Source organism: Vipera ursinii, assembly GCF_947247035.1.
Source record: "Vipera ursinii genome assembly, chromosome: 1".
Taxonomy (NCBI): domain Eukaryota; kingdom Metazoa; phylum Chordata; class Lepidosauria; order Squamata; family Viperidae; genus Vipera; species Vipera ursinii.
Genome location: NC_139512.1, coordinates 272,349,864 through 272,377,615, shown reverse-complemented (window position 1 = coordinate 272,377,615; position 27,752 = coordinate 272,349,864). Strand labels below are relative to the sequence as shown.

At 39.7% G+C, this 27,752-nt stretch overlaps 1 protein-coding gene across 1 annotated transcript in view; it reads right to left on the bottom strand.

Moving 5' to 3' along the window:
* Window positions 1-27,752, bottom strand: part of SASH1 (SAM and SH3 domain containing 1) — a gene marked incomplete at its 5' end in the record, with an annotated part of 622,444 nt that overhangs the window by 38,884 nt on the left and 555,808 nt on the right. Inside the window, 6 exons of the mRNA XM_083348726.1 lie at window positions 1,337-2,175; window positions 6,162-6,294; window positions 19,099-19,200; window positions 20,166-20,278; window positions 21,676-21,762; window positions 23,145-23,185. Of these exons, the coding sequence (XP_083204852.1) occupies window positions 1,337-2,175; window positions 6,162-6,294; window positions 19,099-19,200; window positions 20,166-20,278; window positions 21,676-21,762; window positions 23,145-23,185 (1,315 nt within the window). The remainder of the gene's footprint in view (window positions 1-1,336; window positions 2,176-6,161; window positions 6,295-19,098; window positions 19,201-20,165; window positions 20,279-21,675; window positions 21,763-23,144; window positions 23,186-27,752) is intronic.

Below are 27,752 nucleotides of genomic sequence, written 5' to 3'. Positions count from 1 at the left end.
CTCCCTTCCACCGCACCTAGTCAGCATACAGAGATAAAGAATAAGCTGAGATTCCAATGTGAGTCCCTCCACTTCTTCCACCCCTGCATGAATCACTATGTTTAAAGGAGTTAATGATGCAGAGTACGCAGAAATATGATTTTTTTCTCCACATCACCCACTCATCACCACTACTAGCTTGGCAGCTGGGAAAACCACAGTTATGCCGAGATCGCAATGCCTGAGAATTGCTTTCCTTGGGTATTGTCATCTGCAGCATAATGAGCTGGTTGGTGGGCTTGCAGCCTTGCAACTGTGCCAAGAAAAACAATTTGAAATGACCCCCTCCCACCCTTTCTTCTCCAGTGGAATCCTCTTGCTGCAAATCTTTCTAAAGGGCTTGAGAATTTGTTAAGGAGCAGTGACATTGGCAGAAGCTTAAGATGGGCTGCTCTCATCTGAGGGGCTCTTGAAGAAATATGGGAGCCAGCAGAGAAAAAACAAAGATATCAAGTACCTGTGAGATATTTGGAAAGGTACAAAAAATGCCCCCCCCAAAAGGGGGGGATGAAGATCCTGCTCTAGTTTCATCCATGTAGTATTTCTATTCCTATTCAGGAAAGATTCACAGCACCTTTTCATCAGTCAGATGGAGCCAATTTGAGAAAGGGTGGGCTTTTTTTGTCAATCTAGTAGGGTAGAAATGTGAATTGCGACATACACCTAAAAATCTATATCTGTGAATCCGAAGCATACCTTTCTCCACATGATGGGCCAGACAGCATCCCCTGAACCATGCCACATTTCCTGAGTTCAGAATCCATCCTCTGCATGCACTGCACCACAGGCATTAATTGGAATTATATTTGTTTTGGTTTAGATTTATCCTGCCTTTATTATTTTGATAAATAACTCAAGGTGGTAAACCTGAGTTTCCACTTCCTCCTCCTATTTTTCCCAGAACAGCAATCCTGTGAGCTGAATTGGGCCAAAAGAGAGTGACTGGCCCAAGGTCACCCAGCTGATTTTCAGGCTGAGATGGGACTAGAACTCACAGACTCCCACTTCCTAGCCTGGTGCCTTAACCATTGCACAAACGGGTTCTCTCTATGTATCTAGTTAGATATTTATTTATTTCTTCTTCTTACTATTGTTGATTCAAGCAAATATGGAACATAGAAACAATAGTGTATCTCAATATTTGTTAGAATATCTCATTGGCCACTAATTAGGAGAGGACTGAGGGAAGACAAAAGAAAGGCAGTGAAACGTTAAGCCTTTCAAACATGGAAAAAACCCCAAGCAATGCTGACTGCAACCTCATGGGAGCTTGTGGCCACCTTTGGTGAAAACTCACAGACTTTTGGTGGATTCTCAAAAGAACCCTTTTTGTACAGCGATCGACGGTAGCAGCCCACTTCCTCTTTGCCGCCGCCTCTTCCTCCAGTAGGCACCGCCTCAACTCCTGTTCTTCACTTTTGCTCAAGGTTCTGTCAGTCATGGGCCGCACCAGATGCGATAGGTTGAGGTGACTGTACAGGCTTCTTTCCACCACATATGTGATATTGAACTCGCTGACTGAATTGCACCCTCGAAGCCTTCTGTTTGAGAAGCCACAGCTTCCACCTCTTCCTAGCCTCTTGGGTTTGTGATGAAGCAGCTGCAGATCGCAGATGGAAGGTGATACACCTTTCCTAGCAGGACGCTGACAGAGAAAAGCTCTAGAACATGAATAATTAGGATCTGCCTTTTTTAGCCGGATCTGCTTCCTGATACTCTGGATTTCCTCCAAAGATACCAGGACATGATGCTTGCACCTGCTGTCGTAAAAGCAAATGCTTTCTTTACTTACCCCATGACTGAGAGAGCCAAGGTTCTTCATTTCTCCATCTGTTAAAGAACGGCAGACTTTGGGTATTTTATCCTCTTCTGGATAAGAAAAGAATGTCCCAAGCTTTTTGGGGGGTTTTATAAGGCCACGACTATCAGATTTACTGAAGGTCTTAAGCAATTTCCTGTTTGTACCCCAAGTGTCCAGGCTGCTAGATGACGGAGATAAGGTCAGTGGATCACTTTCATTATCCGGCTGTTTTTCAGAGGAATTATCCAAAATGAGTTGCTTCTTGTGAATTCCAGAGTAAAGTGCCGATCTACCATCTGGTCCTGCGGGAGTATCAAAGGAGTGATCATCCACACCTGAAAGGGAGTATGCCATTATATTAGTTCTCATTAGCTAAAGGAGAGAGAGGGGAGGGGGAGGGAGGGAGGGAGAGAGAAGTATATCATCAGTCATTTTTTCTCAATGCTGTTGTAACTTTGAACAGTGACTAAATGAACTGTTGTAAGTCAAGGACTACTTGTAGTTCAACAACAGAAGAATCTGGGCACCATCAAGGAATAAAACAGATGCAATAGAAGCAAAACTGGCATACTGGTGTATATCTCAACAATATTAGATGATTTTTGGAGAAAGCCAAATCTCTGCAGAAAATACTTTAACCTAACTTAAATAATTAAATTTCAATCCTAATAATACCAAAGAAAAAATAATCCAATAGTGAAAAGCTGAAAGGAATAGAATTTGCTGTGCAAGAATAAATTCAACTATTTATATGTAGTTAATGAAGTAAAATGAGAAATAGATAGGAAGATCAAAGGAAAACCAGTGTGATGATGGGAATACAGATACCAAAGACTGAGTTTAGGAATGAAAGGGGAATGCAGTGAATGATCTGTCAGTTTTCATATATTTAAAGGAATGTCAGAAGGAGGCAGTAGCAGCAGCTCTGGATATAGCCTGTTTTGTTTCTAGCACACATAACTGTAAACTATGCCAAAGAAGTGAATTTAAAGTTAGAAATAGGTAGTTTGGGCTTAAAATATTGTCATCAATTGTGAATTTATTGCCTAAGACGTTTGTATGCACCAATCTGGCAAAACCATGGACAGAACTTCTGTCTGAGGGAGGTTGCATACCGAGTGTTCCATTTTAAGTAAGAAAAGGCAAAACGAGGAAAGTAAATTTGTTGCGTGTCTATGATTACATGGAGAAGTTAAGGAAAATGATAGGTGTCATAACCCGCTCTCTCTCTCTGTCTACATATAGTCAAGCTGAATATAGTGAAAGTCATGTATGAATAGAAATACTCAATTTGGAAAGCTATATTTTTTAAAATTCCTTTCCTTCTCCTCCTGCTTATTAGTAGAAGGGGAAAATCCATACTATATTATGACATATTTATCTACTTTGAGAGTAGAACAAGATACAGCAGGGAAAGAATCCAACAAAATGCACTGAATATTTAACTTTTAATTTGAACGTTCCACATGTTTTGTTTAAACTCAAAACTTGTAATACATTCACTCAGTGTTTTGTGTACTAATTTGATTCTCCTCTGAAGTAAAATCCTGGAAAGTCTGCACTGGGTTTCATCAACTCTAAAAAGGCTAATGTTGTGCTTAGAAAGGTCATAGCAAGAAATGTCTACATATTTATAGAATTTCAAGAGCTACGACTCATTGTATGAGAAAAAAAGAAACACAAACATTCTTCAAATGTTGGCTGGGAGAGCAGATAACCGAAAGATTAAAATACACTACAAATTAATAGCCACATATTCACATTACAGTGCAGACTAAAAGCTCTGCAGAAAATAAACTAACCTAACTTAAAATAACTAAGTTTCAATCCTAAGAATACAAAACAAAACCCAATCATGAAAAGCTGGAAGGAATGGAATTTACCGTGGAAATAAATTCAGCTCTTTACCTCTTTGCATAATGGCATCAGAGACATGTCTATGAGGATTTCTCCAAAAAAGGAAGGCCAGAATCTAGCTAGTGATGGCACTAGAAGTTTGGGGAGCAGAGAAAATGGCAGATGTTGTGTACTAGTAATCTGATTCCAAACACACTCTGTCTTGTGCTTCAAGACAAACTGGCAACTGGTGGAGTTGAACATAGATGATATATGGGCCCTACAACTGGCTCCAATCAAAACTTCAGGTTTTGAAGCTGATGAAGGCTGAAATGCCCCCCTTTATGACTTGCAATGCAGTCATCAAAATAATAAGCTATTAAGATGATGTATTACCACAGCAAATGACCAAAAGTGCATTGGTCTCAGCTATAAAAAATGCTTTGAGTTAGAGGTCAAATCCAACCCTTACTACAAATATAGTGTGTCTACATATGTCAGGATAAATTCCTATCCTCTGTTGATCTTTCTTCCCAGGCCAAGTATGGATAAGCCTTATTATTTTAAAATTATATATTTTTTAAAATATATAAGGGTCTGGTAAAAGTTCATAGGAAACCAGTAAAGGCAATCCTCGAGTTACAAGGGTTCACTTAGTGATCGTGCAAAGTTACAAAGTTACTGAAAAAAGTGACTTATGACCGTTTTTCACACTTACAACCATTGCATATCCCCATGGTCAAATGATCAAAATTCAAATGGCAACTGACTCATATTTATGACAGTTACAATGTCCAGAGTGCATGTGATCATCTTTTGCAACCTTCTGACAAGCCAAGTCAATGGGGAAACCATTTTCCCTTAACAACCGTGTTGCTAATTTACCAACTGCAGTGATTCACTTAACAACTATGGCAAGAAAAGTTGCAAAATGGGGCAAAACTCACTTAACAAAAGTCTACACTTAGCAACAGAAACTTTGGGCCCAACTGTGGTCATACGTTGAGGTCTACCTGTATAGTAACTGAGCATGGAACAAGCTTTCCTTGCCTTTGATTTCAAGAGCTTGGAAAAGGTCAGAGTTCCTTAGTTATTTTTATTATCATAGGAAAAAAATTGCATGTCTATCAGGTCTCTCCTTTCCCAAATTTAAATATATATACCTTAATTAGTTATTGCCGTGGAATAATGTTTAATGTCCAATTGTCATTTTATTTTTAAATCAAATCCAAATAAATGCTATAAAAATGAAACTCATTATATTTTACTTTAAAAGGTTAAAATCTCTCCCGGCCATGGAATCAGTTGTGGCATTCTTTGACTTCTACTGAAGTGATACATCTCTATTTTCTGAAAAACTCATCGTTCCTGCTGAAAGAACCATTTGCCAGACTTGAAGGGTGTGGTTTTTGGTCAGGCAGATGTTTCAGCATCCCATGAGAAACTTACTTGCTTTCTAACCCTTGGGATAAGCCCCACTCGTATTTTTCTCTCAGTTTTTCACCCCACACAGCTCATTTACAAGTCATATTTCTTGGTTTCATAACTTGGGGGGGGAGGGAGGGTGAAGCAAGAACGAAGCAAAGTGACAGAGGCTTTAGAAAATTTACTTTTTTACCAGAAAGAAAATCTGTCTTCTGCTCCTACCAGTACTCTGCTCTCCAGAATCTCTTAATCTGATACTCTTACATTTCATTAATGAAAACCTCTTGAAACATTAGTCACTTCCTGGAAAAGTGTATACTCGCTATGGAGATTCTCCTACTACATTGCCCAATGCAGAACTAAGACTGCTAATTTATTTATTTTTTATTTTAATTCCATTTATATCCCGCCCTTCTCCGAAGACTCAGGGCGGCTTACAAGCTTAGCAGTAGCCTTCATTCTATGTATATGCATGCTTATTAGGGCTTTCACACACACACACCCCAAGCGGCATTATTACAAAGTCAGCTTAATTGCCCCCAACAATCTGGGTCCTCATTTTACCTACCTCGGAAGGATGGAAGGCTGAGTCAACCTTGAGCCTGGTGGGACTCGAACCTGCACTAATTGCAGGCAGCAGGTGTTACTTAAGGAGGCATTAGCCCACTGCTCCACCAAGGCTAATGAATTTGGTAGTCAAGGTTATGGATCCCCTTTCCTTGAGTCTGTCCCGTTTCTGTCCAGTTTCAGGAGGAATTCTGTTTGGCTGATAAGAGTTTTCTGCTCCAGGTGCACTCCCCAAAAAGACACTTTATGGCTGTACTCTATACAATAGAGTACAGCCATAAAATTACACTGCTAATGCAAAGAGCTATTCTCACCCTGCTGATTAACTTGAGCACAAGGCATAGGAAAATCAATTCAGAGGGTGACCAAATGTCTCTTCTTTTCCTACGGCAAGTTTCTCATATGCTTTTCCAAAGGGGTGGCGCTCCCACCCTCTCCCCACCATTCTGACCACTACCCAGCACATCTTCTCGTTAAAGCTGCTAATTCTTACCTTCAGTGCTGGGCTTTTTAATTTCTTCCACTCGAATTAATTTCTTTCTCACTCTGCGAGTTGAGTTGACCAACTTATGCAGTCTCTTAAACTTCACCGATTCTTCTGATTCATCATCTGATTGCTCTCTTGACTGGCAGGGAAGCAAAAGGAAATGTTAGTAGAGGAACTGTTGCACAGCTCAAGGCAGGGAAGTCTCTTTTTTTCCAGAGTCCTAAAACAAGGCAAGCCCTCTCTCCCCCCCCTCTCTCTCTCACACACACACAGTATTTTAAAAAGAATGGGACATACCATTTTCACTTCTAAATTAGCACAAAGTAAGGTCTCAGGCACCAAAACGCGTTCCAGCCCTCATCTTCCTCTCTGCCTCTGCACATTGTGTAATGATAGCAGTCTCCACGTTGCCTTCCTACACAGCCCAGGCAGGACACTTTCCTAGCACTCTCTGAACCCTTGTTAGTTAAGCTCCTGTGGTTTGGGTCAGGCAATGGTCTTCCTGGCCTGGCGAAACTTCACATTGAAAAAACCTGGTTACAAACTGCTTTTCTGCACTGAACTGAAACATTCTCATTGACTCCTTTTTTCCAGCCTTAACAAGGAAAATCAAAAACAGCAACAGCAGCAAAAATGAGGAGGTGGGGAGGGAGAGAGAGAGGGAGGGAGAGAGGGAAAGGAAGAGGAGAGCTCATCTCCGCCACTCCGATGTATTTTATTAACTATAACGAGTCATAGAATTTTTTTTCCCTCTTATCCCCATCCCAGGCTTCCCATTCTAAAGATTCAGACCAAGCATTCCTCAGGAATTGACCAAAGGAAAACTCTGACCTTTGCAGGCACTTAGTTTAGCCCATACTCCCCAGCTTCCCATTTGGTCTCACATCTGATGCTGCCTGCTCCGTTCCAGCTGTTTTCCCTCAAGTATCCAGCATTACAGAGACATAAAGAATCCTCCCTCTCCAGCAGCAGTGACACCACAGGCTGAAACAATCCATTCCTTGTGAACCAAATCAGAGCTCTCATTTTCAAGCCAGACCCAGTGCTCAATATGCTACTTCCTCTGTTTGGCCCCATTTAGAATTTCTGTGCGCAAAAGTAGAAAGGGGGAGACCAAAAGAAAGAAAGAAAGAAAGGAAAAAAAGAAGAAGAGGGAGACTTAACTCTTGGCTTTTACAGTACAGAACTGCCACTGTACAGGCTTGCATTCCAAGGAGCGGAGAAGATTCCAGCTGGAACTCTCCAAAGACTTTATTTCGGCCTTTGCTTTCACACACAGCTCTGACCAATTCATCCCAATTCCAGCCTCCCAGCTCAGAACCCCCAAAGAAGCTAACTTCCTGTGGGTGAACTTTGGGTCATTTAAGTTGCCAGGTTGAAATTGGGCCTTATTGTCTAGCTCTGTTTTAAGTCGGACAAAATAGGCTTTATTTAACAGCAATGTATACAATGTCCGTATGTATCAAGCTGGGGACATGAGGGCACATCGGTTAAAGGCGCTGAGCTTGTCAGTTGGAAAGCTGATAGCCCAGACCTGAGCATCACATGATGGGGTGAGCTCCCGTTACTCATCCCAGCTCTTGCCAACTGAGCACTTTGAAAGCATGCAAATGCAAGTAGATAAATAGGTACCACTTTGGTGGGAAGGTAACAGTGCTCCATGCACCTTGACATACTGGTCAGATAACCACAGAATTGTCTTCAGATAACGCCAGCTCCTTTGGCTAAGAAACGGGGCACTAACTCCCTATAGTCGCACATGACTGGATAGGGGAATCCTTTACTTTTACCTATATATCATACTAGCCACATGGAACAAGGCCAATTAATTGCCACCCGAGGGTGCATAGGACTTGGTCCACAGTTCTTTCATAATCCTGGTGGCTCACCTTAGCCATCGTCATTTTTGAACTGTGGTGCCCCAGAACTGGACACAGAATTCCTACTGGGGTCTGACTAGGGCAGAGTAGGATCAAATGATTACTCCTTGCGATCAGGAGGTCACTGTTTCACTCTACTGGGCTTTGGGTCATCGTTCAAACAATTTAGCTTTATGTGCAAACATAAATGCAGCCATATTGTCCTGCTTGGATTCTAAAATAAGATAGGACATTTTAAAACTCCTTAGAGATACACTCTTTGCACTTGGATATGTGTTCAGATATATTCAGAAAAAAAAGCTCTTCCAGACGCTTTTGCATTGAACACACATGCATTACAGGAAAAGTATGAACTGGCCCCTATGTTAAGTAATTTACTACCCAAAAAGGTATTTGCATATTAATACCAAAAGGGAGCATTTTGCAGCATGTGGCACTTTGGCTATCCCACTCAGAGATCAGAATGCTTCCAATTCAACAACTTTGAGTCATTTGCATCTACAGGCATGCAGATTCCTGCTTGAAAATGTTTCAACATAGTCAGTAACTCTGTGCCAAAAAAGAGGGCCCCACAACATGTATAACCCTCTATATGGAAAGCAGTAATTCTACAAAGCGATTTCTTTGCATATTTCAAAGAAGAAAACACATGGAATTGCAATACTGTAAACAGGAACAGCTTGGTTTTCAACCACACTGTAAGCCCCCCACCCCTTTCATTCAAAAGCCCCTAATGGCTCAAGTCTTAATTATTTTGGCTAACGTCGGATGCAGAAATTCTGTAGTGAATGCTTAAGTGTTTCATTTCTAGTTTCCATGGCAACATTACATCAGATTGCAGACAGCTGGCTCCACAGTTTTAAACCATAACAAATTGACCAAGCTAGTTCAGAAAAATTATCCTGCCTTTAAAGACATAGTATGCTATTCAGCCGCCAGCAAAATAGTGCAAGGCCAACAGAGTTTTCTTTTGGCAAATATAGGAAGGCGGACTCTTTTTCCCAGCTTCATTTGGAACAAGTGCATCCCTGACACATCAGCGATGTTCTAATGCCAGCCAAAAAATGGGTCAATGTATTCCACAACTGCATGAAATAGCACAGGGGAACCAAGTCAACAGCATTTCTAGTTATGGAGTTCTCCAACAATAAACTGAAGCAAAACGTTTGACAGATGGTCCAAAACTTCCCAACCCAAGTTGTTTAGAAGTTCTCTGTGCTTCTTCATTAACAAAGTGGAATTAGAAGTCAGAAAACTGTCTCAATTAGTAATATGATCTTAGGAAAAGATGGACAGTTTTCACTTTCCTTTGCAAGCTCTGACTCCCATTGAATTCTGTATCTCAATCCATTCATGCTTATTCACGTAATTTGGGCAAGTAGGTATTTACCATCTAAAGAAACAGGTCCTGCATTTCACATTTTAAAGAATTGATTTATATCTCTTGATCTGTCTGTATTCATTGCTTTTTCCATCATGATCTGCTTTCTAAATACGCCAATAAAAAGTCCATCCAAGAAATGATTAATTAGCATACCAAATTACACCTTAACTCAGTTTTCTCAGCAGGAGAAAAACAAAGACATTTTCAGCTAGCAACATTGTCAGCTGGCAAACAAGGTTAAAAAAAAAGCAAGTTAAACAAAACTGCTGAAATCAAGACAAGACCTGGAAAGAACAAGAACAATCTCTGCTAAAATTGGTCCCAAACTATTCAGAGCAGGTAAAGGTAAAGGTAAAGGTTCCCCCGCACATGCATGCTAGTTGTTTCCAACTCTAGGGGCCGGTGCTCATCTCCGTTTCAAAGCCGAAGAGCCAGCGCTTGTCCAAGGACGTCTCCGTGGTCATGTGGCCGGCATGGCTAGACGCCAAAGGCACACGGAACACTGTTACCTTCCCACCGTAGTGGTCCCTATTTTTCTACTTGCATTTTTACGTGCTTTCGAACTGCTAGGTGGGCAGAAGCTGGGACTCAGGATTCGACCCGCCAAACTGCCGACCTTCTGATCGACAAGCTCAGCGTCCTAACCCACTGAGCCACCGCGTCCCTTCAGAGCAGCAGATCAGAAATCATAGATTACTACAAACCATTGGTTGGTATTGTAATTCCTGGATTTCTCAACCCCCTTGTCGCTTGGTTAAAATGAGAAGCAGATCTAATATATTTGGAGAATCTAATCATTTATTTGCCTACTTATCTAGATCAAGGCTTGGTTGTTCTTGCCTGTACAAAAGCAACCTTCTCTCAGTATTGGATTCAAATTATTCCATAGGGATATACATGGACAATAATTCCAGAGCCATATATAAACATGTTCTGTACTAGCCATTCTAGATTTCCAAGCTAAACTTGGAAAAAGTTGAAGGATTTGCTAGTCCATTTTAAAGAGGCATTGTGGCCTCTTACTTTATTTAACTAACTGTGGTATTCATCTGCCGTCAAATAGATCTTTTTTGACCAAACCCTATGCTCACTTGCTTAGATAATTGGTTTGTAAAAACAAATACACACTCCTAGGGGGAAAAAAACTCTTCACAATCCCTTCATCTTGTTCAGAGGAAACAGAAGCTGTTAGAAAATTATATTTTAATCAAACGGAAAAAATATGGCCGACCGAGCAAAGCACTTATCTTCAAAAAAGACATCAAGTAAGGGAAAGGAAAGGATCAGAAAAACTCAGCATGCTGGTTTGTGACATATATAGCCACAGAGAGGAGCCCTTCCTGTTCTTTTCTCCCTTTGCAACAGGGGAACACATCCTTTGAATATTATGTGACAGGCTTGATGACTTACCAGCTTTGGCATTTAAGAAGTCTAATACTCTGTTCTGAATAATTCTCCCTTGAGGGCTGCTCTTTTCAGCTGCATAACTCTAAATTTTAGGCTTTTCCACCACTTACTTAAGTGAATAATACTGGACTTTACCCTCTGCACAAAGTGATCGGATTTGGGAGCCACACAACTTGATAGAGCATTTGTTTTACTAATAGCTATTTCCTATATGAAGAAAAAGGGAGGCGGTGGCTCAGTGGGTTAGGACGCTGAGCTTGTCGATCTGAAGGTCGGCAGTTTGGCGGGTCAAATCCAGAGTGCCGCATAGCAGAGTGAGCGCCTGTTACTCGTCCCAGCTTCTGCCAACCTAGCAGTTCGAAAGCACGTAAAAATGCAAGTAGAAAAATAGGGACCACTACGGTGGGAAGGTAACAGCATTCCGTGCGCCCTTGGTGTCTAGTCATGCCAGCCACATGACCACGGAGACGTCCTCGGACAAGCGCTGGCTCTTCGGCTTTGAAACGGAGATGAGCACTGGCCCCTACAGTCGGAAACGACTAGCACGCGTGTGCGGGGGAACCCTTACCTTTACCTATACGAAGAAAATGGGGGAAAGGAATTAAAACACAATCCACTGGCTACTTTTTGCCCATATAATTCTCCCCCTCCGGAAGAGAGGAAGAAGTTACCGAGTGTAACTAAATCTATTCAGCACAAAGACAGGAAGAGGGAAACAATGGCAGCTTTCTTGCACCAGAGGTTTACTGACACTTTCTGACCCTCTAGTTCCTTAATAATTGTCAGTGGAATTTCAGTGAATGAAAAATGGGTAGGGAAGAGCAACTCATAAAACAGTATTGCACCTTTGCAAAACGAGTTTGAAATGCTAAGAAACAGAAAACTCTCATAGAATACATAGACACACATACCAAACTGAGCATTACTCAGAGAATGGCTAAGAGTTTTGTCCTAGTTTTACTGGGTTATGAGGCTTTCTCCCCCCCCCCCAAAAAAACCCCAACAAGAGTCTCATTCAAATGTTACAAGACCTCAAAATAGTGGATGCTTCCTATTCCAAAATAACCCTTATAAAGAGGCTGGGTCCAAAGTCATCCAGTTGTCTTCCATAGTTGAGAATGGATTTGAATTTAGGGGTTTTTGTGTGTGTGTGAGGGGAGTTGTAGTTCACCATATCACTTTTTAAGAAACAAGTTCAAGTACAGAAAACCAAACTAAACATCTTTACGTTCATCAGCTTTGTTCAGATCCTGAGTTATATTCCTTTAAATAAGATATATTTGCTAAGAACTTTAAAAAAAGCTACCCAAACCAATGAGTAGCCATACAGTTCCAAAAAGTATTTATTTATTAGTTTTACAGTATTTGAGTTTGAAATTATGTAATTGACAAAATTAATCCAACTATAGTTATCTTGTTAAATTGCATCAATTTTCCAGGGTCTTGAAGAAATGGGAGAACATTCACTTCACACAGTTCAACTCTGCATCCACCTAGTTAGTATTTAAGCAGTAACAGAATTTCTTTAATCAGTTTGCACCAGTTCTGAAACATGTTTGAAACATGTTTCAAAAGATTAGTTCCAGTCACATATTTAAAAAACATTTACCAAATAAGTTTCTTCTTGATTTTTGGGGTGTATGTATGTACACACATACAAAGTATGTATGCATGTACACACACAGAGAGAGACTATAGAATTCTGTACTGTTATAGAAAGCGATTTCTCTTTTTGAACAAACTAATCATTTCATACTTACATGCCACATGGGGTAAATATGTTCTAAGATCACCGCACAAATACTGTATGCACATTTGACTGATCAATATTTAAAGTCATAAGGTTAAAATTCTTTTATAAGTTGTATAATGCAGCCATTCTTTCATTTCTTTTTTTAAAAATAGTTTCATTAAGTTACAGAGTGAAATCACCCTAAGAAGTAACACAAAAGAAATAACACATACTTGGCAGATGGGACCTCACTGAAAACCCTCCATGTTATGTAGCCTACCCTGATGCTTTTCCAATGGCTTGGACTATAATTTCCATCAACCCCAGGCAGCATAGGAGAATTAGAAAGTACCAGGTTTGGAAATACTGAAAATGCTATTGAAATGCACATATCTGAAAATGAGGAGAGTTTTAATTTTGATTTGTATGGATGTTCCTGGGAGATGAGGCAGAGGTCCAAGAAATTCATTACTTCTACTTCTACAGCATCCCCTGCTGGCTATTTCAACTTGTTAAGCCTTGATTTTCCCACTGAATATAAAATGAGAATTTGAAAGATGTCACACGTAGGGAATGAGAAAGGAACTACAGGGCAAGACAGTGGGAAAACAGTGTTAATGAAGCTCTATTGTTCTGTCCAGAGCCCTTGGATCTGGAGCTCAATTAAGCTGTAGCTGCACAGATGTAGTCTGAACATATTACTAACTTCCAATTCCATTTAAATCTCATTGGCAAGGATCTATTATCCTGTTTTCATTCGATGGCTCAGAATCAAGCATGACAGCAAAATGCACTGTCAGAGGGACATTTGGTTCATGCAGGACTGCTTTGGATATTGGCCATAACCTTGCTCCATGAGTTGCCCTACCTAATGGAAACTACCTAGTGCACTCTGAACCATCTTAAAGCTTTTCATAAGCCCCTCCTGAGGAGGAGAACAATGTATCTGTCATTATTCAGCCTTCTCTAACCTAATTCTCTGTTGCCCTGGCTGAGCAAATGATTGGATTTGTGATCCAGCACATCTGGAAGGCTTGAAGGCTTCTATTATGTTAATTCCTTTAATCACAGATGTGGAAAAAGGTATTCAAGTACTATACAAGTAAAATTTTCTCTGAGTGAGGAATGGAGCAAAGAATTAGGTTTTCTCTCTCCACCCATCCCCAACAAAAACAGAGCATGTTTCTTGTTGAATATGTACCTATTTCTTATACAATTTAGATTTTATATACTATTTAGCCACTTAATCATACCATGCTACTTTATACTATTCTCATATTCCCCAATGAAGAGGTTTTTGAGATTGTAATTACTAGGATTCTCAACCAAGATGGAAACTTTAGAAGATGCCAATTATGGACTCTTCTGTAAGTACTGAACATGAGGACAGATAGAAAGAAAAATGAAAGAACTAATGTAGCTAAGAAGGAAAACAAGAAGCAATCTTATATTAATTTATTGAAAATATATTTAAAAGCTGGCAATAAGAGGGAGGAATAATATATTACTTTTTGGCACTGACAGTGAGATTTTTTTAAAAGGTAAATTTTAAGACTGAAGCTAATATTAGTATCACTTTTTTAAAATGCCTTAAGGCTACTATTTCACTAAGACAAATTTATGTATAGATATAAATAAATCTACATAGAGATAAATTGAATCAAGGCAGATACATATTTATTGTCTTTTAGAAGGATTACCATGACATATTGAGTCCAATCTGCTTTTGATGATGTTTTGTTTTAGTAATGGTTTTCCCTGCCTCTGTTATTTAATTATATTTATATTTGCAGAAAAGGGACGTGGTGGCTGAAAGAAGGTTGCTTTTGTACAGGCAAGAACAACCAAGCCTTGATCTAGATAAGTAGGCAAATGATTAGATTCTCCAAATATATTAGATCTGCTTCTCATTTTAACCAAGCAACAAGGTGGTTGAGAAATCCAGCAATTACAATACCAACCAATGGTTTGTAGTAATCTATGATTTCTGATCTGCTGCTCTGAAGGGACGCGGTGGCTCAGTGGGTTAGGACGCTGAGCTTGTCGATCAGAAGGTCGGCAGTTTGGCGGGTCGAATCCCGAGTGCCGCGTAACAGAGTGAGTGCCTGTTACTCGTCCCAGCTTCTGCCAACCTAGCAGTTCGAAAGCACGTAAAAAATGCAAGTAGAAAAATAGGGACCACTACAGTGGGAAGGTAACAGCGTTCCGTGCGCCTTTGGCATCTAGCCATGCCGGCCACATGACCACGGAGACGTCCTTGGGCAAGCGCTGGCCCTTCGGCTTTGAAATGGAGATGAGCACCAGCCCCTAGAGTCGGAAACGACTAGCACGCATGTGCGGGGGAACCTTTACTTTATATTTGCAGATATTACTTGACTAATAACTTGTGATCTTATTAGAAGTTTCACAAGGCACCAGCAGAGAGAACCACTGAAAAGCAAAACTGGCAATATATTACACCATTAACATTAGCATTGTAATCTTCCCTTCTACCTTTCTCCTCCCCCTTATCTCATCTGTGTTTTGAATTTGTGTGTGTGTGTGTGTGTGTGTGTGTGTGTGTGTGTGTGTGTGTGTGTGTTAAATATGATAGTTTTCTCAGAGACAGACTTGTTTTCTTGTTACTCATAACATGTCACACACACTGACAGGGCTATATTATTATTAATTGTAATTAGAACACCAGCTCCACCTTTACTGATACTGTAGGTTGACAATCTCTGAAATAAATTGGAGTACTTCCTGCCTTTACATTCTTTGGGTTCCAAGAAAGATTTTTGGACTTTGAAATGTGGCATCCCTTTTACCTGTAGGTGAACTTTTTTATTTGTTCATGTGTCTGCCATTGACAGTATAATGAAAAGGTGCTGCATGGAGTGGAAATACTTGTTGCTATCTGTTTGGCTGCTGTACTGGAGAGTCACTGAAGGGTTTATTGCTGAATCAACATATTTCGAATTGGACATTTTGCTTTACAGATACACTCCTACCATTTTAATTTGCTTTTCATGCCCCTTTATGAAATGTACAATTTATTTGTGGACATTAATGTCTGGAGCAGTAGACTAGATTCACTGATTCCTGGAAGTAAAATAGGTCAAAAGGTCATTAGAGATGAATTATGGTTTTTAAATTATGTTCTGCTAAGGACTCCTTGAAAAGCAGAACTGGGCTCATGCTTTATGCTAAATCATAAGCTAATATGTTTTGTTTTGTCTTGACACATTGAGTGAACCTAATTATTATGATTATAAACCATGGCTTATGGCTTAACTTATACAAACACAATCAACTGTAGTTTATTGAACTCATCATGACTAAATTAATCATTAGTTAGTACTAGGAGTAAACTCAAAGGAAGTATAACAAAATATTTATGAAGTCAGCCTGAATTACACCATGACATACCACCTCTTCTTAGAGAACACACACCAGGAAACTTGTGAAAAAGCTCACCAAACTACAAAGTGGCCATGGAGCTATCAGAATACTGAAATAAATCTGTCGGAATACAATGCAGTTGCCAGTTTGGCTTGTTCTAGAACATGGGTATCAAACTCGCCGCATCACATGATGTGACCTATCGTGACTTTTTTTCCATTGCCAGAGCTGGGGTGGACGCAGCCTCCGTATGATGCAACCGGCCCATAGGCCAGCAGTTTGACACTCCTGTTCTAGAAAGTCAGAGATGGACTGGTCTAAATGGAGCCTATAATTAACAATATAGTAACAGAAATAGGGATGAGATATAGGGATGAGGGGTGCCTCTCCCTTGCTAGTTCTTTTTTAAGCTCAGAGACCAAATATCTCAATTTGCCATGAGAAAAACTGCAAATGACAGAAGGTGAAGAGGAAGAAGCAAGTTCAATATTAATTAAGCCCTTTCAGTACTGACAGCAAATTTCTTTTTTTTTAAGTGCTCATCTGTACATATGTGAATCTGTCCAGCAGGTACAAAACTCCTTTGCAGAAATAGCCCACATTATTATATTTCAGAAATGGTAAAATTTACTACTTTTACTACTTTTATGGTGACCTTCCTTTCAAGAAGTGCTAGTGTAAATTAAAAAACTCTTTGAAATTAAAATGAAAAACCTGGAAAGATATTTGGCTGCCTTTAAAACTAAGGACAATTACCCAGCTGCTCTGGTGGGTCTTTGGAGAGAAAGATGAAAGCTGGTTAGCTTTTGCTTATGTCCAGTTCTACCATAAACTTCTCTGAAATAAAAAAACCAACATCAAGTCCTAGTGGAATTTATCTATTATATTTCTATAGGTAGTTCTTGACCTAAGACTGTAATTTCCATTTGTATTTCATGACAATCATACTGTATTTTTCGGACCATAAGACACACTTTTTTTCCCCAAAAGTGGGGGGGAAAACGAGGGTGCGTCTTATGGTCCGAAGGTGATCCGTATGGCCAGCCCCAACCTCTGCAAGTGGAGCACGAATCGGCACGTGCTGAGAAACGCCGATCTCACGCTCGGTTTCAGCTTCCCTTGCTACAAGAGAAAGCAGGCCGAAACGGAGTGAGGGAGATTGCCAGGAATGCGAATCGGCTGATCTTGCGCTGCTGCAATCTGCCTCGTTTCAGCCTGCTTTCTCTTGTAGCAAGGGAAGCTGAAACCAAGTGAGGGAGTTTGCAGGAGCACGAGATTGGCCGATTCGCATTTCTGGCAATCACCCTCACTCCGTTTCAGCTTGCTTTCTGCAAGAGAAAGCCGGGCTGCAGGGCTGCCTCCGCGGGTACTGCTCTAATACGGAGAGAGAAGGACAAAGAGGGAGGGAAGGAAGGAAGGAAGGAAGGAAGGAAGGAAGGAAGGAAGGAAGGAAGGAAGGAAGGGAGGGACAATGGGAGAGGGAGGGAGAGGAAGAGAGAGAAAGAGAGAAAGAGAGGGAGAGAGAGAGAGAAGGAGAAAGAATTTTTTTTCTTGTTTTCCTGCTCTAAAAACTGGGTGCGTCTTATGGTCCGGTGCGTCTTATGGTCCGAAAAATACGGTAATTCAAAGCACCCACATAACTGACCCAATTTTTTCCATTGGTCATTAAGTGAATGCAGTAGTCATTTAAGTGAATGACATGGTCCTTAAATGAATCCATTGCCCATGATAAAAAGCAAACACTGGTTTCCAGCAAAAAATGTTACAAAATTGCACTTATATGATCATGGGATGCTGCAAATGACGATAAATTCATTGATTAAATTTTTATTTCGATCAATCAATCAGAGTAGAGCTGGAAGGGACCTTGGAGGTCTTCTAGTCCAATCCCTTGCTCAAGCAGGAGACTCTATATCAGTTCAGATAAGTGGCTGTCCAGTCTTTTCTTAAAAACCTCCAATGATGAAGCCCCTACAACTTCTGAAGGCAAGCTGTTCCACTGGTTAATTGTCCTGTTAGGAAGTTTCTCCTTAATTCCAAGTTGCTTCTCTTCTTGATTAGTTTCCATCCATTGTTTCTTGTCTTGCCTTCTGGTGCTTTGGAAAATATGTTGACCCCCTCTTCTTTGTGGCAGCCCCACAAATACTGGAATACTGCTATCATGTCACCCCTAGTCCTTCTTATCTCTAGACTGGCCATACCCATTTCCTGCAAACGTTCTTCATATGTTTTTGTCTCCAGGCCTTTAATCATCTTAGTTGCTCTTCTTTGCACTTTTTCCAAAGTCTCAACAACTTTATTGTAATGTGGTGACCAAAACTGGATGCAGTATCCCAGGTGTGGCCTTACTAAGACTTTATAAAGCGGTACTAATTCTTCACATGATTTTTTATTCTATGCCTCTATTTATACAACCAATGATTGTATTAGCTTTTTTGGCTGCTGTTGCACACTGCTGGCTCATGTTAAGTGATCGTCCACTAGGACTCCAAGTTCCCCCTCACAGTTACTGTTTTTGAGCCTACTCTGTACTTGTGCCTTTGGTTTTTCCTGCCTAAGTTTAAAACCTTGCTTTTCTCCACATTAAATTTCATGTTGTTGGATAGGATTGTTCAAGTCTGTCAAGCTCTTTTTGGATCCTGAGGTTGTCTTCTGGGGTGTTGGCTATTCCTGCTAGCTTAGTGTCATCTGCAAATTTGAGTTCCCCTTCTATTCTCTCATCTAAGTCATTTATGAAGATATTGAAGAGTATTGGGCCTAAGACAGAATCATGTTGTACCCCCACTGCTTACTTCCCTCCATGTAGATGTAGTACCATTAAAGATGACTCGTTGGGTACAATTTGTCAGCCTACAAATCCATCTGGTGGTGATGCTGTCTATCCCACATTTTTCTAATTTAACTGACCCTGTAGGCCAGTTGTCAGTGCCCATTTGTGTGACTGCATGGGAGAAACCATTGGACCTTCTAATCCGGGTCATAAGTATCTTTTGGGGGGTCTGTCATACTTCAAACGGTCAGTAAAGGACAGTTGTAAGTCAAGGACTACCTGTAGTTAGGAGTTTTTTTTTATTTTCCATTCCTCTAATGATATTCTACTACTGTAAGTTTTTAAAAGTCTACAGTAATCATGTACTTGGTAGAATCACAGAGACTTACATTGCAATTGGAAGAAACATCAAAAGTTGGATAAGGGCTATCAGACCATTCAGATGCATCCATGTTTCCTGACTGCCGATGTTGAGCTTCATATTCCTTAAGCTGAAATGAAAATAAAAGAAAGAGTAATCCCTCAATTTTTTCACTTGCTAAAAATATATTTATTTAGTTTAATTTTTTATAAGCAAATAATTATTGGAGAAATTAAAGCTCTGGTAGTATAAATGCAAAACAATTGTGACAATATCTTTGTTCTTTAGATGTTTATTTATTTAATTATTTATTGCTTATTAATAACAAAAAAGAGCAAAACATAAAAATGATAGTGGCAATGCACCCTGCCAAAAAAATGGAAGAATACATAAAAAGTGCTCTATCAAATAACTGAAAAATACAACAAAGACATATCATTAAAACAATAGTTACAATTGTTTATACTTGTCTAATGCAAATATTATTCAAGTATGTATATATTTCTAATACATTTATATCACATCTTTTTTTAAATTGCTGTACAATGGAACCTTTGTTTAGACTGTTTTGAAAAACAGTGCGCACATATGTGCACACACACACGTGCATGTACACACACACACACACACACACACACACACACACACACACACAGAAAGCAATCTAGAACATTAATCCTTAATGGAGAAAGAGTTTTATATGAATAGGAATTTTAGTTATATGCTGTATAATTGCAGAGCTAAAAATAGTCTTGTCTACAATTTCATCCCTTGTGAAGATATTTGGTATAAATGTAATATATATATAGTATCTTTTATTGTTCAGATTAACATTAAAGAATAGAATAAATGTTTCCAGGTTTGTTTGTTTTTTACATTAAGAACTATACATTAGAAATGTGTTCATTCAGGATTCTGTTTCCTGGTTAGAAAGGACAGAAATGCCTATCTGATCCATAAAGCCAGCTACAGTATTTAGAAACTCCCTGTATTTGTTTGATTCTCATAATTATGGATGCTATGCACAAGATTCACTGATGTAATCAGGCCTATCATTTCTCCCTAGCACGTATATAACATATTTGCATTATGTACCCGTGCAAGAGCTTCCTCAATAGTAATCATCTTCTCCTTGACCATCATCATTAGCTGGATCCGCTCCTCGTCACTCATTGTGATTTCACTTGCCACGTAACCAACATCTTCCCCTGGAGATAAATAGGAAAGATGAAAGAATAAAGTATTTCAGTACAAAAGAAATGTGAGTCAAGCACAGTAAGGTATGATTTTCCCAGCGAATTTGCCATGTTTAATCATGCTACTTAATTCCCCACTTATTCACATTTCAACATCTTTGTTTAAGTTTTGAAAACTGCAATGATCTTAACATTTCAGAATGAGAAATGACACTGGAGATAGAAAATTGCTATTTTTAACTCCTCTGTATGGAATGCTTCATTTGATGTGTATATGATTTGCAACGATTTGGGAAAATAATGATGTTTACGTGACATTCAGAGAATTATTGAGGATATTATGTTAATATCATGTTATGACATCACCATGCTCAGTATGCAAATTTTTGCCCAATCTGATTATGGAAACTATGCAAATTGTCTGGGCTGCATGACATTATGACAATTTTATCAACATTACAGCGCTAATAGGTTTAGCATCTTTGATTCTAACATCTACATGATTAATATCTTGTATGAAAGATGAGATGTAAATTTTATAAAACTGGAACAATTTAACCCATAGTGCCAAACCAAAGCACATTTTAATAATATTGATCAAGGGTTACCCAATATATACTTTTGAAGGCAGTCTTATGGAAGAGAAGATGGACTATTATATTTTATGATAAAATTGTATATTTCTTAAAACTGCAAAAATGTTTTATCTATCAGATATAGACAAATTCGCCTAAGATGCTATTGGTCCATTAAAATCATAAAATCAGTACAGAATTATCAAAGCTGAACATAGTATAAATTGCGATAATGAACAAAAATAACAATATATGTATTATGACGTGAGAAAACAAACCCCGACTTTTCACATGTGGCTGCAACTATATAAACCAGGACCTGCTTTATAAAGTCATAAAGGCCATTTTGCCAGTTGCCTTGATCCTACCTTGGGGATCTCTATATATCTCTATATGACTGTATCTGCATAACGAAAATAGAGAACCATGAAGTTTTGTGGGCTGGACCGAAGTTCAGATACCCCCTGATTTAGCTGACCCCTCCAATGGAAGGGTGCTAAAGGACTTTTTTTTTCTCTCCAAGAGGCCCAATTTGTGAATAGTAGCATAATTACATTAGAAAAGAGCTTTATCCCATGATAATTCAACATATAATTGTTCTAACAGATAAAAAAATACCTGAAGCTTTGCTCAGAGTTAATAAGTGATAGTATAGTAGACAACCCAGTTTTCTAATACTTTGGAACTCATTGAACACAGAGCATTATAAAATAATTATGACCATCCTTGCAAAGATTAAAGCTGAGTACATAAATCCTGCTTAAGGGCCCAACAGCTATATAAACCTTCTTTCCCAATTTAATAATGAAAAAAGAACTTCATTAAAATTTTTACCTTTTGAAGACTGTCTCATTAGTCCCTTCTGATTCTTTCGGAAGTTTTGCCAGAAGTATTTATTCTTCTTTTTCCAATCTACTTTACCTAAAGATTTTAAATATATGCACTCAATAAGAAAAAAACAACCACTATCATCATTCAGCTTCAAAAACAATGTCAGTTTTAAATGAGCTGTCATAAATATTTATTATATTTGAATAAGGATGGCTATTAGAATATTTGGAATAAACAAATAACATATAAGGTTTCTTTTTAATGAAGCTACATTGCTGCAATTATTTCTGCAAATTCCATGAGTTAAAATCCAGATTAAAAGTCTACAATATATTTTGTTTTCTGCTTACTCTTTTGAAATTTCATTTATAAACTAGTGATGCCCAGCATTTGGTTAAGGTCCACTTTCTGATTTTCTTTATTAAAACAAGTACAGAGTTAAAAGGAAACCAAAAGGCTCTAAAACAGGGGTGTCAAACTCAATTTAATTGAGGGCCGCATCAGCATTGCGGTTGCCCTCAGGGGGCCGGGTGGGTATGGCCTGGGTGGGCGTGGCCTACTGGGTGGGCGTGGCTAGAGTGTGTATGGCCTACTGGGTGGGCGTGGTCAACTCTACATCGTTTGCATCAAGGGTGCCTATGGGGGCCTGGGCAGGAGTGGGACAGATCTGAGGGTCTCTGGCAGAAGGAGGGTCTCTGGGCCAGGGCCAAGGCAGTGGGGGCTGTTCCCTCACTGTTTCCAGGATGGCTTCGCGGGCCACATGAAACCACTTTGCGGGCCAGATCTGGCCCCCGGGCCTTGTGTTTGACATGTCTGCTCTAAAAGGTTTGGTTGCAAGCAGCAAAGACCTTTGCTAAAAAAGAAAAAGGAAAGGAAAAAGCCAAGGGTATGGCAAAGAACAACTGACATCCATAACTTAGGGAAAAGCAGAATATGGCCAACAATTAAATAAAGACACCTCCTATTCTTCTGGGTTTAGTATGACTCAACATAATTGATTGCAGACATAAGGAAACACTACAGGCAATTCTTGACTTATGACCACAATTGAGCCCAAAGTTTCTGTTGTTAAGTGAGACAATTGTTAGGTGAGTTTTGCCCCATTTTATGACTTTTCTTGCCACAGTTGTTAACTGAGTCTGGCTTTCCCATTGACTTTGCTTGTCAGAAGTCACAAAAGATGATCACATGGTCCCGGGACACTGCAATCGACCATGGCGATGCTGCCAACGGTCGTTAAGTGTGAAAAACGGTCATTAAGTCCCTTTTTTCAGTGCCTTTGTAACTTTTAAAAGCTAAAAGAAGATTTTGGAGGCAAAAGTTCTTTCAGAGGGAAAAGTGTAAGTAGCAGAACAAAAGAATTTATTGTGTTTTGAGAATTGTGACTTCGCATGCATTTTTGTTATAGCTTTTTCGAAGCAAAACTTCCCCCCACCCCTAAAAATAATGAAAATGAGAGGAAGCATACTGACCAACTGCACTTTCTTCAGAACTTGATTTATGAAGAGAGAACCTAAAACACAAAAGAGAAAGAGATAGTGAGAGTTGCGGCAAACATCTGCTGCTCCATGAAAGCTGGGTGGTTTGTAATTAATTAATATTTGTGGGATAGCCTATCCATCCCCTTCCCTTCTTTTTTTTTTCCTATGAAGCCAGGAGGAAGAAATGGCATGTCAGCTTCAGCTTCACACTCACATCAATGGCATGAGCTCAGCTCCACTGAGAATGCTTTGAAATGATCTTCTTGTGACTGATGCAGAAAAATATGTTATGGAGGACAAAAATGTTAAAGTTGTAGGGTCAAAAGGGGAAATGGACCGAAGGAAGTCTTTAGCTCTTCCCTCTCCCTCAACTGTCTGCCACAAGAGACAAACAGAAAACTTTTTAGGAAAGCACCATTTTACACATGTAGTTCCAATACACAAATCTTACGTGACTGTCTACATTTCCAGCTATCCACTGAGTAGTTACTTAAGAGATAAATCAGATGGCTCCCCAGGTGAGCCTTTTAGCTGTCTGACAAAGTTCTCCTGTTTGTTTCTCTCTTTCCTGTGCCCAATTTGCCTTTATTAAAGACACAACAACCTTTCTCATATCATATTCGGATAGGTATTGGATGGAGATAAAATAGTCCAGGAAGATCCTCTGCCATTATTTGGCTACTTATATTTAAATTGCAATTCATAAGCAAGCTTAAACTTCCCATTTTGCTTTCTATCAATTCACAAAAAGTAACGATCAGTTGTATAGAAAAACTATGTGCGTAAATCAAACAGAAAACATTCCACACAGACAACAGGACCACATCTTCATTCTAAAGCAGCATTGTGTTTGTGGTATTGTTTCATATTATGCATTTTACGACTAGAAGCAAACAGATTGGATAGCAATTGTGTCATATTTCTAGAAAACAACATGGAAATTTCATTTCAAATGCACACTGAAGCTGCATTACACCTTGACCTATGGTTTTGAGTTTGCAAACCACCCTGGTGTGCAGTTTCTAAAATTAGCAGTGGAGGGCAGTGTAATAGTCTTTAATCACCTCTGAAAAGTGCCAAGAAGAAATTAAATTGTGCCTTGTTTTAGACCAGTCACAGTCCCTGTCAATGATCCAAATGATTAGAGGCCAACTGTTTATAAGCATGAAAAACATAATCATCAATTTGTAGGGACATCATGAAAGGGAAAATGATAGCAAGAAGTTCAGTTCTGATTCAGTAAATTCATCCAAGCAGAGGCAATAAATGCAAGTGCCCGGACATGGCAAATCATCTTTCTTTAGCCTGATTAGAAATTTAATCGGCACCAGCCAGGCAACCAATTGACACACCAATTCAAGATCAGGGCGTGCACCAGGTGCATACTGGAAGAAGGCCATTCCTGACAGATGCAGTTTACACTCAGGACAACAACTTTTAAAAAGAAAATTGATAGCTTGGTTAGATTCACAGCACCAGCAGCCAAGTATCCGATTTTTCAAAAGGACTCAAGAAATGTAGAAGATTTCTCTCTCTCTCTCTCTCTCTCTGTGTGTGTCTTCTGAAGCATAGATCTAATAACAATTTTTAAACCACCCAGCAGTGTTTCAGTCAAGTTTGTACAGGAACCTAGAAGAATGCACTTAATCACTTAATATATTTATTAGAGTGACTAACAAAAAAAAAGATAAAAGCTTAACAGCAAAATGTTTTGGCTTCCAGCTTCTTCAGCTGTTTTAAAGCAGGGCCCTCTTTAGGAGCAGCTGAAGTGAATGGAAGCCTTTGGCTTTTGAATTTGAATATGTGCATATGAAGGATAGTGGTGGTATATGTAAGTATGTGTGTGTATGTGCATATAGACACACCCACTTCAAGAGAGATTTTATTTATCTTACTTGTTTAGCCATCCACCTGACACAAAAATTACTCTGGATGATGTGCAGCACTTAATTAAAGTGAAAGAATAAATACATTAAAACAACCATAGTTAAAAACTATTTAAAAGGCACACAAAATAGGAGAGGATAATATGAACCACAGCAAGAGGGCCATCACAAAATCTCCCCAAGCCTGATATCATATCGAGGTCTTGAAAGACTTGTGGGATGTTGAAAGCGATGGAATTAATCACACTTTTGGTCAGAGAAGATTCCACAAGGCAGGGGGCTGTGGCAGAGAACGCCCATCTCTTGGGGTGAGATATACACAGGACCCACAACATGCCTTCGCTGCCACACCTGATGAGACAGACAGATGTAACTGGGGAGAGGCAGTCCCTCAGATAACCTGACCCTAAGCCATTAAGGGCTTTGAAGGTCGAAACCAACTCCTTGAATTGGATCCAGAAGCAACAAAAAAGATGTTGAGACTGTAGACCAGGGGTAGGCAACCTTGGCTCTTTTATGACTCGTGGACTTCAACTCCCAGAATTCCTGAGCCAGCCATGGGAGTTGAAGTCCACGAGTCATAAAAGAGCCAAGGTTGCCTATCCCTGCTGTAGACAGAGTACCGAGAAGAGCAACAAAATGACATAAGCTCTAGAGAGGTATTTTAGTAGGTCTTTGTATTGTTTAATTTCTTATCCTTATCTACAAAATTATGTCATGTCAACACATCTCTGCCTTTATTTTGAATTTTCACGTAAGCCTGTCTATTGGATTTTCTCCTTTTGTTCTTGTCAAGGAAACACATTTCAGTCACTCACAAATACTCTGCTTCTCTTTTCCTTAGAAGTGGTGTGTCCTTTTCAGACACATAAAAATCACAGTGCCCAGCTTTTCCAGTTGTGCAGGTATGACTATATAAACAACTGTAAAAATGGCACCACAGGCAAGCGAAAGACTCCAGATAGAAAACATGCTCACAAAGGATAGCATAAGACTACTTGCACAATTTATAAATGCAGAGATGTTATTATTATGAAAAAGAATATGTGAACCATTTCCAGGAATTATGCAGTTTGGGTTGGCTTGTTTGTTTGTATTAGTAAGAGTGAAAAAATATAATACATGGAGCTCAATATAATACATGTATCTCAACATTTATTCATAAGTACATTTCAAAGAATAGTGAGTTGACTTTTTGAGAACTGAAAAAAAAGGCCTGAAAAAGTTCATAGACAATCCCAAATCTTCTGGACTCAAAATCCTAATAAAGGGTTCCCCCCCACCCCTTTCTCGAGTATTCACTATCTCAGGGGTGTCAAACTCAATTTCATTGAGGGCCGCATCAGCATTGCGGTTGCCCTCAGGGGGCTGGGTGGTCGTGGCCTGGGTGGGCATGGCCTACTGGGTGGGCATGGCTAGAGTGTGTATGGCCTACTGGATGGGTATGGCCAGCTCTACATCGTTCGCATCAAGGGTGCCTATGGGGGCCTGGGCAGGAGTGGGACAGATCTGAGGGTCTCTGGCAGGAGGAGGGTCTCTGGGCCAGGGCCAAGGCAGTGGGGGCTGTTCCCTCACTGTTTCCAGGATGGCTTCACGGGCCGCATGAAACCACTTCGTGGGCCGGATCTGGCCCCCGGGCCTTGTGTTTGACATGTCTGCACTATCTTAAGTAGCTTACAAAAAAAATGAATGCAAGTTATTTTTCCTTTCTGCCATCCATTTAAACACTTAGCTTTCTGAAGGTGTTTTAATTTTAAAGAAAAGCAGGAGAGAAAGGGATTATTTCAGAATAGAGTTACGCACAAAGTTCAAGGGTATAAAATTAGAAGCCCCCCAAATCTTCAGAAAGTAACCTCAGAAATGCTGCCAAATTACCATTTTATCATGAGAGAAAGCAGACAGAATCAAACAAAATGGAGAAAAAGCATACTGATTGTTTTTAATATACCAGATTGGGTCCAGAGAGAGACTCAGCTGTGAAAGCTCACTACGGTATGTTACTTTGGGCCAGTCATCTCCTGGGGGTTCCTGCTGTGGGAGAAAATATTATTTATCTCTACCACCATGAGCTTCTGAAGAAAAACACGCAAGATATAAATCTAATGAATAAAATAAAATTATTATATTTTACTTGATTATGCATTAGATCTAATTTAATATCTCCCTTAAATTTAGTTTTAAATTTTAGTTTTTCAAGGTTAGCCTCCAGGCATGCGAGCTGAAAGCCAAGTATGTCTCTCAACCTGAAATACGCAGCACACTCTACTATAAATTAAAGATGCCATATCCCTTTTCAGTGTTCTCAGTGAGCTTGAAAAAAGATGCTGCCAGTTCCTTAAAATACCTTTATATTTTTCAGATTCATTTGGAAGCTTTAATGAAGAGAAGGGCAAGGGGGGGGACATGATAGCAGTGTCCCAATATCTCAGGGGCTGCCACAAAGAAGAGAGAGTCAAAGCACCGGAGGGCAGGACAAGAAGCAACGGAGGGAAACTAATCAAGGAGAGAAGCAACCTAGAACTAAGGAGAAACTTCCTGACAGTTAGAACAATTAACCAGTGGAACAACCTGCCTGCAGAAGTGGTGAATGCTCCAACACTGGAGGTTTTTAAGAAGAGACTGGACAGCCATTTGTCTGAAATGGTATAAGGTTTCCTGCCTGAGCAGGGGGTTGGACTAGATGACCTCCAAGGTACCTTCCAACTTTTATTAT